Genomic DNA, 15,028 nt, shown 5'->3' with positions numbered 1-15,028 from the left:
TCCTGCTGTGCCACTCCAGGCCAAGAGGAAGCTTCAGTCAGGTGGTTCCTACCCCAGTGCATGGGGCTCCAGCTCCCACATGCCTTCCACCCACTCTACCTGCCCAGCATAATGAGCAGCCCACTACGGGTGGCCAAGAGGGTGGAAGGCAACTGGGAGTTGGAGCCAGAGCCCTGCACATTGGTGCAGGAGCTGTCCAGTTGGAGCTTCCTTCTGGCCCAGAGTGGTGCAGCAGGAGCATAAGGAGGAGGCAAAGGGAGCCGAGCAGCACTGGAGCAGCTGTAGCCACATCAGGAGCAGCTCTGCCAGTAAGTTGTGCATGCCGGCCACAGTTGGGCCAGCGGGCATGGGCTGAAGGGAAACGCAGGCTGCCCCAGTATGGGCTTGGCCCCATGCAGAGCACTGCAGGGACAGCCACAGACTGCACTGCCCAGGTAAGCTCTGCTGCACATGCCTCCTTCCCCCTCTTCCATCCGCTTCCCACTGGCAGGCCCATGCAGGCCCATGCATGTCCTGTCCCATGCATGCAACTCCCCTGCTCCCCACCACACACAGTCCCCCCACACTCTGCCACAGAGCAGGGGCTGCCCCTTGACCCCACCTGGCCCCCACCCATCTTGTTCATGAACACTGCTCCCCGCCTGCCTGTGGCCCCATCCCACATAGGGAGTTTTGGCAAGCCGTGGTGGTGGTAGGGTGGGGGGCAGTGAGGGGCACTGGCCTGGCCCACAATGAATCATCAAAACTCCCTATGTGGCCCTCAGGCCCAAATAACTGCCCACTCCTGACACTCTATATAGATGGAACTGAGAAACAGAAAATAAAGCTGTAATTGTCAAAAATTATCAACTAATTTTGGAATTAGGGTGCCCAATTTGGGACTGATTTTTCAAGTACTTTGTATTTTACAGCACTTTGTACGTTCAAAGCACAGCTACAGCTGACCTTAGATGCTCTCGGCTCTCAGCATCTCTTGGGATGTCTTGAGTTGGGTGCCCACAAAATGAGAAACACAAAATAAGCATTTTGAAAGGACGTTGCCTAGTAAGTCTGTCTGTGGTGGACACAGAGAGAGAATTAAATTCTCCAGGGAAGGTTTCAGCTATCTTAACTATGAGACTGTCTCTTCTATTGCTATACTTCCTTGACTTCTCTTCTTCCACAAAGTCTGGTTGACAGCTAAGTAACATCAAAAGCAGAAGAGAAAGGGCCTTGTCACAGGGAACACTTAGCATATGTTCTGTCTGAGAGCATAGTAAGCATTATCATGCCATATGTTCTCACCACTATCATGGTAATGCTTACTATGATCTTAGCCTACTCTGGACAGGGCTGGAGCCAGTTGTGCTCCCCTCTCCCCTTACAAAACTGAGCCTAGTACCAGGCACAGCAGCTATCATGTTCACCCACGAGGACATACAACTACCACATCCAGAGCCTCTGCTGGGTGGCCATCACTGCCCAGCCTGGTGATGCCAGCTGATTGTCAGTCCCAGGTCCAGCACTATGACAGAACCCTGAACTGGTTCTGGTAAGGTGCCAGGGCTGGGACTGATGATCAGCTAACTGTCAGTCCCAATCCCAGCACTGCACCAGAATCTTGAACTCATGTTAACTCCATGGAATAGTCTGATGATAGCCAAACATGTTACATGATACATTCTACATGCTCTTTACAAGAAAAGCTATAACTTTGCTAGGATACTATTGCCCTTGGCACATGTTTTACTGCTTCAACACATGGACACTTGAGTTTTAAGTGTAGTTAAGACATCCTAAGTGTAACATGTGAAAAAGCCAGATAGAATGGCCTGGCGGGCTGCATCCAGCCCCCTGGCTGCATTTTGCCCACCCCTGCACTACAGGTTCTCAAGCCAACATGTATAAGAATATCTTCTTTATGAAAAAAGTCCTTTTTTGTCTAACTTCATCCTGCAGAACAGTTTAATCATTTTAGGTGAAACTTAATTTTATATACATATATAAAATGTAAAGAAAGCACCAAGCATAGGACAATTTACTCCAAACAATTTGCATTTGGCTCATAAGCTACAGAAAACAACTTCTCAAATAGAAAGTGCTGGGTAATCTTCACTAATGACAGAACTATCTACAGAATCTATATTACAGATCTGAATTAATTTTGGTATTTCAGAGCATTCTACCAGTAATGGATATGTCCCATTGTTCATGGAAGTTGCAGCAGGGAATCCTTGAATAAGAGATCATAAAATGTATTTTCATCTTTTAAAATTGTTGTAACATTGGCAAAATAACTCTACAGTGTAAGTACTGGATACCATGTATGATATTCAGATTATTTTTGTTAGAAGTTCATCTGCTATTAAATACACATTAAATGGAAACATCTTAAAATCTGATTAGATATAATTTATGTAATGTACATAAAAATATTTAAAGCAAGTGCAGGTTCTAGACCTGCTCCTTTGTAGACATGACTATTTGGGGGCTTTTGCAAATGTAATTTTTCCCATTTTAAATAAAAAGCAAGGTGTATTTTTCTCAGGTGCAGAAGACAAGGGGTGCTATGCTACTTACATTAGGAGACCTGTTGGAGCTATATTAAAAAAAACCTGACCTAGAATTTGTATTCAAATAAGCTTTCAATAAACTTGTCTAAAATGGATTGTCATAATGCTAATTTTTTGCAGGAAATGCAAGTCTGAAATGATGTAACTTGGCTGGGGAAATTGGCTATAAAATCAGCTTCAATACAAATAAATAGTTATATGTTTCCTTTAAAAAGTAATACATTTTCATTAAATGGTTACACAGTCTCCAGTTTCTTGGGTAGTTAAGACATAAGGCAAAGCAAGGAGAAACTGTTGATGGTTCTGTCTTTACTGCTGAGGTTAATGCAAAGGAACTGAGGTGGGGAGGGATCTACAGCTCATTGTGGGTCTCAGACAAAGCATTCCACTCTACTAGTATTGTGAGATTATGCACAGCACAAGGAAGAAGTGTGCAGCTAATAATGGAAGGAAAAAATGTTGCTTTGCACTTCCTTTTCTGTAACTATGCTTTTCAGAGCTGATCATTATCATGGCATTCTAATAGTATCTAAAATTGCTAACTGCAACTAGATAGTTAACACTTAAGTCAGAACCACTTTTTTAAATGTGTTTATACAGCTTTCTCAAGAAAAATACTTCTCCCAAGAGGAAAAATGAGCCATGTTGTTTTTTAATTAAGGTAGACAGCAGAACATTCTGCTATCTTACTTTGACATCCTAGCGTTTAGTGCACATTGATATTAAATCATTTGACAGTTATTTTAACTTGCTACATCTAAAGTCGATCAACAAGCCTAACTATCTAGGTAGTAATTACACTACAGTGCAACTTGATGGCATATAACCATTGCATGCTGTTTTCTACTGTGCCCTGTACTGGGAGGGGTGGGGGGCGGGAATGGAAAAAAGAAATCAGACTGAACAGTGGGGATTCTTCCACCTTTTGCAACTCAAAAAAATTGTTTCATACATTTCAGAAAAGGACCCAACCACTTATCTCTGCCTTTCATCCTTTGATAATAGCAGAATGAGGATATCCAAAGCTGCCTAACCTATAACAGAACAGATATTCAGTTCACATAAACCAATTTGAAAATGGCTGAAACCGGTTTGAGATAAACCTGGCTGAATATAGTATCAGATTTAACTAATTTGGTTCAAACTGGTTTATGCAATGTCTGTCCCAGACCCCTAGCTGGTTTAATTTAAAGCAGACATCCTGGTATGCTCTCTGGGATGGGTGGGGCTCTCTGCTCCACAGCAGGGCTGGCCCCAACCCTCTACTCCCTGGCTGCAGCTCCAGCAGAGACTGCAGGTACAGGGTGCCTGCCTGGCTTTCTCCCATTCCCCCTCAACACTCCCTGCTGAAGTAGGGATTCCCCCTCCCCTGTGTCTTACATAGATACCTCTCAGCATTAGCTAGCATATCACATGCTGGCTACAGTCCACGCAGTGGGAGATGGGACAAAGGCAGACAGCACAGCGTCGGCTTAGGGCTTTTTGGAGCTAATCAACAGGTAGCTGGTAAAGTCCCTCCATTCCTTCTTTGAAAAAAGTTGCTTAAGAAGAGCTTGAATGAATGAGAGAAGCTTTTGTTTTCTTCATGGGCTGATAACACTGAGTTAGGGGTGATAAACACTGTGTTATCAACTACCTGCTGGGCTGCTCAGGGCAGGGGGTGTTTTTCTAAGGCCTGACCATGCCCCCTGCCTCCGCTCAGCACTGTGAAAGGGAAGGGAGGGCTGCTCCAGTGCCACCTCCCATCCCAGCTTCTAGCCTGAGCCACTACAGGCATGTGCCTGCATTTCTGGAATGAAAAGGGAATATGTATCCACCTCCAAATTGGTTCAAGCTTTGCAGCTTAAACTAACCTGCAAAGATTGAATCAATTCAGGCTCAGGCTTTTTGAATGTCTGTCCCTAGCCTAGGTGAATGAGTTATTCAATTTAAATCTATTTTCAGTGGGACAATACGCATGCATCAAGTTAATCCACATACATAAGTCTTTGCAGGACCTAGACCAGTGGTCACCAACCGATGAATCTCAATCCACTGGTAGATCTTAGAGCCTCTTGGAGTTGATCCGAGGCAGGGATGGGAGACTCAGTGCCCATGTGCATGCATGCATGTGCCCCAGCCCAGCAGGTCAGCCTGTGGGGGAGGGAAGGGGCAGGGCCTATGTCAAGGCCCCCATGGTGAGGGACAGTGCCACAGAAGCAGGAGCAAGTTGAGTGGGGCCAGGTGGGATTTACCTGCTGGGGATGTGCACCACCAAATAATTTTTTCTCCCTCTGCCTCAATCTGCCCCTTCCTTCCCTCCCCACAGACTTACCTGCTGAGCAAGGGGCAAGGTGGCGGCAGTGCACGGTAGATCTTGGGTTGCTTTTAAATGCCAAAGGTGATCTCCTACTTAAAAAGGTTGGAGACCACTGTCTTAGACTTTAGGTTCAAAACAAAGGTGATGACAAAGAAATTCAGAAAGACTGGTTCCTAAAACGTGCACTCTCTCTACAGAACTGATAGCAACCATAGGTGTCAGAACAAAAACAATTCCGCCATTTCCAAACTTTTATTGATCGGCATTAGTATCAACATAGGTGAGAGCAGGAAGTTTAAATTTAGTAAAATATTTATCATAAGTAGTGGAGGAAAACGTATACATATATTTGATAAGTTAAAAATGCTTGTTAAGAGCTCCACTAGACAAAGTGTAGGGAGGCACTTAAGTTCTTCCATTTGTAACTGTAGAGGACACCAAAGGCAAGGGTTGAGTGTGGCAGGTTTTTCATATGCATTAGATTATGTATCCTAAAGTTGTATTTATATTGAAGGTTTGATTTGCAATGGCCTTTTTTTTAGATTAGATTTTTAAAAAGCAGAAACTTTATGAACTTGAATAGTGAATATATGGTGCCATGAGATACTACAGAAATGCAAGGGAATAATCTAGAGATGTTCTCAAAAATGTGTTTGTATGGAGTGAAGCTTTACTTGGTTGAGCTTTAGGGGCATCTATACACATACTCCAGGGTGGAAGAGGTGGCACCCACAGTGTCATATGCATTCAGCATCCCTCACTTCAAAATGGCAGCAGGGGTGCTTTAACTAAAGCTCATTCAATTAAAGTGCCCCCACCACCATTTTAATATGTTGTGATGCTCAATACGTGACATGAAGGCTACTGGAGTGCACTAATTAGCACACTCCATCAGATTCACAGTTCAATTGAATCTGCTCTGACACATGCTAATTAGCACATGTCGGAGCACAGTTCTGTCATGTGTTTGGGGGCCCCAGGTTCCCAAGAAAATGTATTACACATTAAAAATGTGTTGCTCATGCATACGTTTTTCAACAGTACATAAGCAATGAGACAAAAACTTTGTAGAAACCTGTCTCATTCAGAAAGACAAAAAGATCAAAGAAAGTATGTTCTGTTGTCCACTACACTATAAGCAGAAAAAGAATGCGAACAGTTGCTATCTGAATTAACATAAATGGAGATGTTGGAAAGGGTCAATTTATACATCTGTATACTGTAGATATTATAAAAATGTAGAGTCTGATACTCTGTTTTATTTAACACTGTACCTTGAAGTATCCCTCGTTTCCATGGAAATACATTCAGAGTGTAAGCAGCTGTGTCATCAGGTTCTACAGTGAGGGTTGGGGTGCCACCAATCACTGGAAGATTTGAAGTCACCTAGAAGGACAGTACACAAAGGAAAAAAATCAAAACTAACTTCACTCTCTGAAAACAATATAGACAAGATATCCTTTGTACAGCCTTTGAAAAGCAACAGAAGATAAACTGCATTATGCAGATGAATCCTAATCTTTTTATATGGTTCTTTCCTTGGTTGACTATAAAATGGAAAGAATATGTATAATACAAGAAGCAGCAGCACATGCAGAAAGAATCAAATCCCAATTTGTAAAGTGTAGTCCAAGTAACAGTGATTCATTTTAGTCAATGTGTGAATACTTACATGAGAATAAATGCCACAGAATCAAATCCTCTCTTTTGAATGAATTTCCCTTAGAAATACAGTTAGCGCAAAAGAACATTAGCTGCTAAGTGTACTAAAGGAAATGTAAATAGTGTTGTTTTAATATTCATTTCATATCTTACAACTTAATAAATAAAGAACATATATGTTTTTGATACAAGAGAAGGCTGAGGGGGGACCTGGTGACCGTCTATAAACTCACTAGGGGGGACCAGAAGGCTTTGGGGGAGACCATGTTTCCCCTAGTGCCCCCTGGGATAACAAGAAATAACGGCCACAGGTTGTTGGAGAGTAGGTTAGATTAGACATCCGTAAGAACTACTTCACAGTCAGGGCAGCTAGGATCTGGAACCAACTTCCAAGGGAAGTGTTGCTGGCTCCTACCCTGGGGGTCTTTAAGAAGAGGCTTGATGCCTACCTGGCTGGGGTCATTTGAGCCCAGTTTTCCTCCTGCCCAGGCAGGGGGTCAGACTTGAAGATCTACAAGGTTCCTTCCGACCCTACTTCTATGATTCTATAATTCTATGATATTACAAGTGCTGACTTGTATAGAAAGGCAAGACTTGAACAACAACTGAAATAGCAAAATAATTCTTTTACGTATTTTTAAACTTTGTAGACTGAAAATATTTTTATAAATCTCATTATAAAAATACAGCCTGACAGTGTCAACATTAAAAGATCTGCTGTTCTGGCTCCTCATTCCTTCCATTGTTTATTATCTGTATTTTATGTTTCTTTGATGTAAATAAGTATTTCTAGGTCAGGGACAGAATCTTTTTAAAAGTGACCTACAGTACATTAGCATTTTATAAATACTTAATGAAGTAAATAATAAAAGGAGAAAATAATAGAAAATAATATGTGTGTCAGCATTGTTTAGATGAGCTTTGAGAAAAATAAGCATTTCCATTCAGGTTTTTGACTGAACTTTTTAAGGCTCTTTTAATTATTTCAGTGATCACTAGACACAGCTTTTCAATTTCCAGGTGGAAGATTTTTCATATTCAGTAGGCATCACAATTGCAATAGTGACATTAGATTCTTGAATCTTTTTTTTTCTTCAATAGGTAGTTTTCTCTTTTAGTCAATATGCTTTATTTACATTTTCTAAAGGAAAAAAGTTACAAAAACAACTTGTTTAAGGTTATCTTGCTTCTGGCTTTTGGCACTTGAACCACTGATGCCTTTACCATTATTCTTCTGTAAAGTAGCTGCGTTAATATCATCCTTGCCACTTCACTGCAAAAATATTGATGCTATTTACAACGAAGAGGCACAGAAAAGCAAACTATGTAATTTGTGTGGTCAATAGTTCTGAAAATTTGAAAAGCTTTTCCAGACATCAGATTAAAAGCCATGAAAAAAGATGAACTTTAGTATGCATTTTTTCCTATGAGAGGTATTTACATTTTTATTCTACAAATGAACACAGTTATTAAATAATGCCAGGGTTGTGCCACAAAGTGACAAATGAAAAGAAACTGAAAGCTGATATTCTATCTTGAATTATTTTTCAAAAATCCTGAAAAAATGATTGGTATTTTTCTTTATTTATTCAATACATCCAGCACTAAATTCCCAAAAGTCCCAGTAGAGGCAATAGGGACTGCAAATATTTAGCACATTCAGAAGAAAAGCTATTTTTTAAAATCTACATAAGAGAGAAAGAGAAAAGGTTGTAGGGCCTAACTTTCGGGTAACGAGGCAGTGCATCTGCACGTGCGCTTTAATGTGCAGTAGCCCATTTTACTGCGCATTACAGCAAAAACCATGCTAATAAGTTAATGCACAATAAAATTAGGCTACTGCATATTAAACCTAACTAAAAATGCATGTGCTTTTGCTACTGCACATTAGGGCAGCCTGATGCGCATGTGAGTTAGCACCCATGTGAGTTAGCACCTCACATGGGTATTCATTTATTGTGAAGTAGCAAAAGTGCATTAATGAATGTGTAGACACAGCCAGAGTAGCAGGGCACTGGGAAATGCCTGCTCCTTTAAGAGGCAAGCAGCCTGAAAGGCAGCGTGCAGGTGGTAAGGGGGTTAATTAGGGACTCACCTGACCAGCAGCAGACCAGGCTTTGGACATACAAGCCCTAGGCATGAGCCGGTCAGGCAGCTCTGCTGTCTGAGAGCCACAAAGTGAGTAGCTCCTAGCAGCAAAGCAACAGGGCTCCTGAATGGACTGAGAGGAAATGGCTCTGCAGGTCCAGGAACAAGGGAAAGTACCTAGGGCAGAGAGGGGCTTGTTTATGCAGGCAGGTGACCTTGCTTTTATGTTAATCCCAGGGAAGGTTTGGGTATCTGCCAGTGGGCACAGGTACTTTTAATTAAGTTGCACTGTTTTTTAGCTTTGCGCCAAAGTAAGGACAGTCTCATTGAGAGTGCCGGTAGACCAAGAGTTGGAGACAGTAGGAGTGGAGGGATCCAGTGGGGTCAGAGGATGCAGAAGCCTAGGGGGGAGCAAGTCAGACCAGGGAGCCCAGAGGTCTCAACTGACCTGAGAGCAAGGCCAAAGGCTAGGACAAGCTAAAGGTCAGAAAGGACCACAGCTAGGGACTACCAGAGCGGGGAGCCTGGAGATCTTGACTAGCCCAGGAGGGGCTAAAGGTCCAGGAAGAGTCACTGCCAGAGAGTGACGGGGTCTGACACCCACAGTTAGAAAGGTTGGAGTCTAGAAACCAGGTCCGGTACTGTGGATCTGGGTTAAAAGGCCAAGCAAGAGGAAAAGGGGAGGTGGCTGATAAGGCCAAGACCTCTACAAGATGAGTGATGGTACAATAACATCTGCAAGGCTTGGGGCATAGTATAGGGGTGGAACGGAGCCACACAAATAGCCCTGAAGGCTGTAGGTGTCCTGCAGAGGCACGGGCAGGCTGGGTGGGCCTGTTGAGCCTGAGGGCTGAATTGAGCCTATTGGGGTCCAGGGGAGACCCAGTGGGGATTTGCAAGTGCTAAGACTCACTCTAATGCTTGTGGGCAGCCTCCCTTTCTAATCTTAAATAAGAACAAGGCATGGTGGGTGAGCAATTGAGGGAGAGCTACCTTATAGTCAGAGGTGCCAAAGCTGCCCCCGGGGCTCAGAAATGCTACACAAGGTTTAAAAATTGTGGTTTATATATTTAAGGCATTTTAAGGAAATTAAGAAAATACTTGGAAGGCCAGACACATTTCAATGTTATATATCAGACTGAAATAATTCCTTCCAGAGCTCTCAAGTACACATGATAGCACATATGCCACCCTATCATTATGGATAGTACTGCCTCCTCCTCAAGACATTCCTTGACCAGTAGGGAGAAGATGAGGGCAATGCTATGGACTTACAATCTTCCCTTCTAGCCTTAATTCCTTAAAGGGAATTTTACTAGGAAGAAACAGTTGTCTTGCAGAGACAGTTTGGACTAGAATTAAGAGAGGGGCTTTGGTATATACTTTCAAAATTTAGATCTTCAAAGTGCCTGCTAAACTGATGCCTAATCATGAAGCCATCCTTTGCTCAAATAGAATTCCTTCAAATGCCTAAATTGCCACAGCTGAACATGCCCAGAACATAAATCTTGACTGTGATGAGTAGACATGTCTAGCTGATGCCTAAAGCCTGTCAGGATAATCAAATTAGTATCTTTTTGGTGGCTCTTATCTAGTCTCACGCATGAAGCTTGATCCAAAAGGAATCCTCAGAACAAGCCAACCAAATCATGCCTCATACAGAAGACAAATGGAGAAAGTCAAGGAGATGGTAGTGGTACTCTCCGTTTGAGCAAATAGTCTTTATGTAACAGGAGTTGAAGCCACATCTCTCACCTTCCAGGAAATCTTCTTAAGCCACAAAGTAGTCTCTATAGAACAGAGTAGCACAGTGGCTTTTGTATGCTCTCTTGGTGAAGTTGTTCAACTTTGCATATAACATCTAAGGCTGCTTGCAGACATTTCAAAAAATGGCACTTTAAAACTCAGCATGCCCACATGCCAAGCCCTGAGCATACCCAGAAAAGACAGCATGTTAGTTGTCTGTATAGATCAGGCACTTTAGTGGGGCTTTTTGGTGCTTTTATCTCATACTTGAATCAGCTTTAGATAAAAGCCTCAGATTTAGATAAAAGCCCCAAAAAGCCCCACTGAAGTGCCTGATCTATGCAGACGCTGTGGAGCCGGGTCAAACTAACATACCGCTTCTTCCTATAAAGCACTTTTTTTGGTGGGTGTTTAATGTCTGTAAGCAGCATCTGTGTTTACAGAGAACAAGTGAGAAACTCTCTAGTCTATTTTATAGGCAGACAAAGTTCTTTGGGTGAATCTGATATCTTTTATTAGACCAACCTGAAGTTGGTCTAATAAAAGATATCTGATTCACCCGAAGAACCTTGTCTGCCTATGTCCTTAGGCCAACATGGCTACAACCTACACCCCTGTAGTCTATTTTATTGCATTCATCTAGCAGAGGGGACAACTGGGCTTCAGTCCCTCTCTAATCAATATTCAACTCCAGGGGAGGATTCATAACTGAATTGCAAGTAGAGAGAGGCAATTCCCTGAAGGTCAGTTATGTACCTAATTACCTCAGAAGCACCTAATCCCCATCTCACTCCTTGGCATTTCTTTTTAGTTATCTTAGGGAAAGTCCTTATTCTTACGTACATAATTCTGCCTGAATAGCGCATACAGAGGCAGTTAGATATGAACTTTTATAGGCTTATAAAATAAGATGCATGCATAGAGCACAAGCTGTCATAAACTTGAGTTGACTTCATCAGATGCTATGAAAGGACAGCACAGAGGAGAGTATAAAGTAGAATGAGTGATAAGGATACAACAGGTGGGAAGCAGGAGAGAGGAAAAGGGGGGATGGGGAGTGCTGAGAGAGGCATACATGCAAAGAACCCATAGCAAAAGCTAATCCAGCTAGTGGGATAAAAACCCATAGTCCCCATTTAAACCATACTTAATACAGTCCAGTTTGTGGGTGATTTCTTGTACCTCAGTTTTCTGTTCTGTTCCCCTCTCTCCCTCCTCCCAATCTCCCTGCAGCACAAATAACCCCACTCGCTGCAGTCCTCAGGGCTGACCTGGAGCAGCGTTGGGGGAGGCAAAAACAATCTGAGGCCACAGCAAAGCTCCCTAAGTACAGATAGCCTTACACCTGCAGAACAGTTGTTTCCTGTCGCCTGCATGCCTCCTGGTGGATAAGAGCTGTGCAGGCAGTGGAGGACAATTCTCCTGAGCTTGCAAGGATGCCCTAGTGGGGGCAACTTTGTGGCTATGGAAGAATTGTCCCCTGCCCCACCACATGTGAGGGGTTCTGAGAGGGTTTCTAGCAAAGAAGATTGATCTCACCCACCCAAGGTCTTTTTCCTAGCATAAATATAATGCATGTATGTGGTTTTTAAAGGCACATCCCCACAAGTGGGAATGTGTGTTTTCCCATGGACAAGTAGCAGCAGCACACTGTACCACTGCTACTTGTCCCTGGGGAATACTTGTGCACATGCGCTCTGGTACATGGCATGTTGCCCTAGGCACAGTAGGGAATGCTGGGGCCAGCACCTGAGCTGGCCTCAGCAGCCTTACCTGGGGTCCTGGGGGCCTCCGTAGAATGCAGCTGCTGTAATCCTGCAGGAGGGAGCCTGGCCAGCATCCGGAGAATGGCTCTGGCTGGCCAGGCTCCAGTTTTGGGTGGCACACACTGCTGCCACATGCAACACCCCATTTTTTTTTTTAGGCATGGAGTTTTTCTACACCAGGATCTCCCAGTATCAGTCTCCCCCCCACCTTCCCAACTGCAAGTTAGCAGCGTGAGGAACACCTGCATGTGTGGTACATGTGGTGTGCAGTGCCCCAGATGGGTCTGTGGCACTGCGTACCACATGTGTGCTTGTCTGGATGAACCCTAAGAGTCTGAAATCAGCACTAGACACATACCAAAAACAGCTAAATTACATCTTTTTGGCATCTGCTGTGTACAGAAAGGGAGAAAATGGGTAGGATGTGTTTTCACAGCAGCACTCACAACAAGGACAGTCAGAGGCAGTATAGACATGTCCTTATTCAAAGGAGAAACAGAAGGGACAGAAAAGGTTCGTTACATTTATCTCTCTACCTATATATAAGCTCTCCACAGGCATTTTATCAATTTAATCCTTTACCTTATCTCTGTAAATCCCTTGCTATTATTTTTTTAACTGTTTGTTAGGACCAGGAATAACTTGACTTTTAACTATTTAGGAGGTCAAGGAAGGTATATGTGGCGGATGGTTCCCCCCAGGGCAAGAGCTGCTCGCAGCAGTCTGGTACCAGTCTCCCAAGTTCGGCTGTGGAACAGGTATGAGGCCCTGGTGACACTACAGGAGGAGAGAGGGGAAGAAACCATTGGAGAGGAGAACACTTCACATTCCTTGTGCCCCAACCAGACTGAAAATGCTAAGCCAACCCAGAGGAAGAACCATCGGGTGATCATCAGAGGGGACTAAATCCTGAGAGGTACAGAGGGTCCCATCTGTCGCCAGGACCCCTCGTGTGAGGTCTACTGTCTTCCCGGCACCAAGATCGAGAACGTGACGGGGATGATCCCAGCCATTACCTGCCCCACAGACTACTACCCCATGGTCCTTATCCATGTGGGTACGAATGATGCGGCCAGGAGAAGCCCCGATCACCTGATGGCAGACTACCAGGCACTGGGGGGGCCTGCTGAAGGAGATAGGGGCACAGGTGGTGTTTTCCTCCATCCTACCAGTGAGCGGACGTGGAAGGAGACAAGAGACCTGCATTGGTGAGGTCAGCTTCAGACTTTGGAATTGGTGTCTCAAAACAGACTTTGGCTTCCTGGATAACGATCCACATATCACGACAAGGGACATGCTCGGATGGGATGGGCTGTACCTTTCCCCAAAAGGTAAGCGTGTTTTCTCTTCTAGGTTGGTGGATCTCCTCCAGTGGGCTTTAAACCAGGCTCATTGGGGGAAGGGGAAGATGTAGGAGGAGGAAGCCTCAGATAAGCAAGCCAAGCGTCGCCTGCAGGAGCAGCCCAGCCTAAACCGATGACAAGCGAAACAGGTAATCAGGTAAGTGACATGGGCTTGGGTACCGCTGGGATTAGGGGGGCGGTCCATTCATCCTCAGGAGGCCTCAAATGCCTCTATACCAATGCCCGCAGCATGGGGAACAAGCAGAAGGAACTAGTCCTCCTGCTAGCCAGCACCAACCCAGACAGTGGGGCTCACCAAAATGTGGTGGGACCCAACGCATGACTGGGCAGTAAATATCGAGGGCTACAGGCTCTATAGGAAAGATAGGACAGGTAGGAAGGGTGGGGGTGTGGTGCTGCATGTCAAGGAGCAACACACATCTACAATGTGTATCACTGGGTCAGAGAAGGAGCAAACGGAAGTGCTCTGGTTTAGAGTACAAGGGGGTCGGGGAGAAAGGGACTTAACAGTGGGGGTCTACTACAGACCACCCAACCAAGGAGAAGATCGAGACCAGGAATTCTTAAGTCAGCTCATGGAGATAGTTAGGTCCAAGGATGTGGTCATCATGGGTGACCTAAACTTGCCAGACATCTGCTGGGAGAAGCAGACAGCCAGGTCTGACCGCTCACAGAGGTTCTTAACTGACATACAGGACCTCCATCTAACCCAGGAGATACACAGCCCCACCAGGGGAGATGCCTTGTTGGATTTGGTCCTGGCCATGGGTGACAACCTGGTATGGGGTCTGCGGGTGCTCAACCACCTAGGCGATAGCAATCATCGTCTGCTGGGATTCACCATCCAGTGCAAGGTTGTGAAAGCCTCCAGCAAGGCAGCAGCGCTTGGCTTCAGGAGGGCAGACTTTAACGAGGTAAGAAGACTAATGGGGGAAGCACTGAGGTCCCAGAGCTGGAGGGAGTTGAGTGTCCAGGAGGAGTGGTCATTCCTTAAGGAGACTGTGCGGGCTGGGAGCGGTCCGAGGCCCTCAGGGGCACGTGGCAGGCTGTGGCCAGCAGCCCTGGCACGCGGGTCGGGGAATGCAGGCCAGCGGACTAGAATTAGGCACGGACGCGTAGCGGTTGATTAAAGATTATTTTACTAACACCGTAGATGGTCGCGGTGCAGGCAGGAAAATGTGCTTGAGTTGAGGTTACAGATAGGAAAGAAGAAAAGCGGACAAGAGTTCCTTCCACACAAACTCTAGCCCAATCCGGTTGAAGGCTCTAAAAACGCGAGCCCGTCGTGTCAACCAAAGAAAACAACTTGGAGGAGAGCTCTGGATACACTCACACGAAGTTTGCTAGGCTCCGTGGAACTTGCGCGCAGGGAAGGGGTTCGTCGAGGGATCGTTCAGCGACGGGGAGAGGCCAGAGGTTGATCAGACCCCTATAGCCTTCTTAAGGTACACGCTGGGTCCTATAGGCTCCGCAGCGCTTAGAGATCTTCACGAGACGTGAAGTTCTCCTCCTCCTGATGGTTGTGGAGTCCTCCAACTTGGGCGGAAACCG

The 15,028-nt window shown here is 44.8% G+C and overlaps 1 protein-coding gene across 1 annotated transcript in view; it reads right to left on the bottom strand.

The window, feature by feature from the left end:
- CFAP47 (cilia and flagella associated protein 47) overlaps positions 1 to 15,028 on the bottom strand; it is a 757,346-nt gene that overhangs the window by 305,321 nt on the left and 436,997 nt on the right. Inside the window, exon 49 of the mRNA XM_014520638.2 lies at positions 6,126 to 6,237. Within this exon, the coding sequence (XP_014376124.2) occupies positions 6,126 to 6,237 (112 nt within the window). The remainder of the gene's footprint in view (positions 1 to 6,125; positions 6,238 to 15,028) is intronic.

Source organism: Alligator sinensis, unplaced genomic scaffold, assembly GCF_000455745.1.
Source record: "Alligator sinensis unplaced genomic scaffold, ASM45574v1 scaffold243_1, whole genome shotgun sequence".
Lineage (NCBI taxonomy): Eukaryota > Metazoa > Chordata > Crocodylia > Alligatoridae > Alligator > Alligator sinensis.
This window is presented reverse-complemented; position numbering and strand designations above follow the sequence as displayed.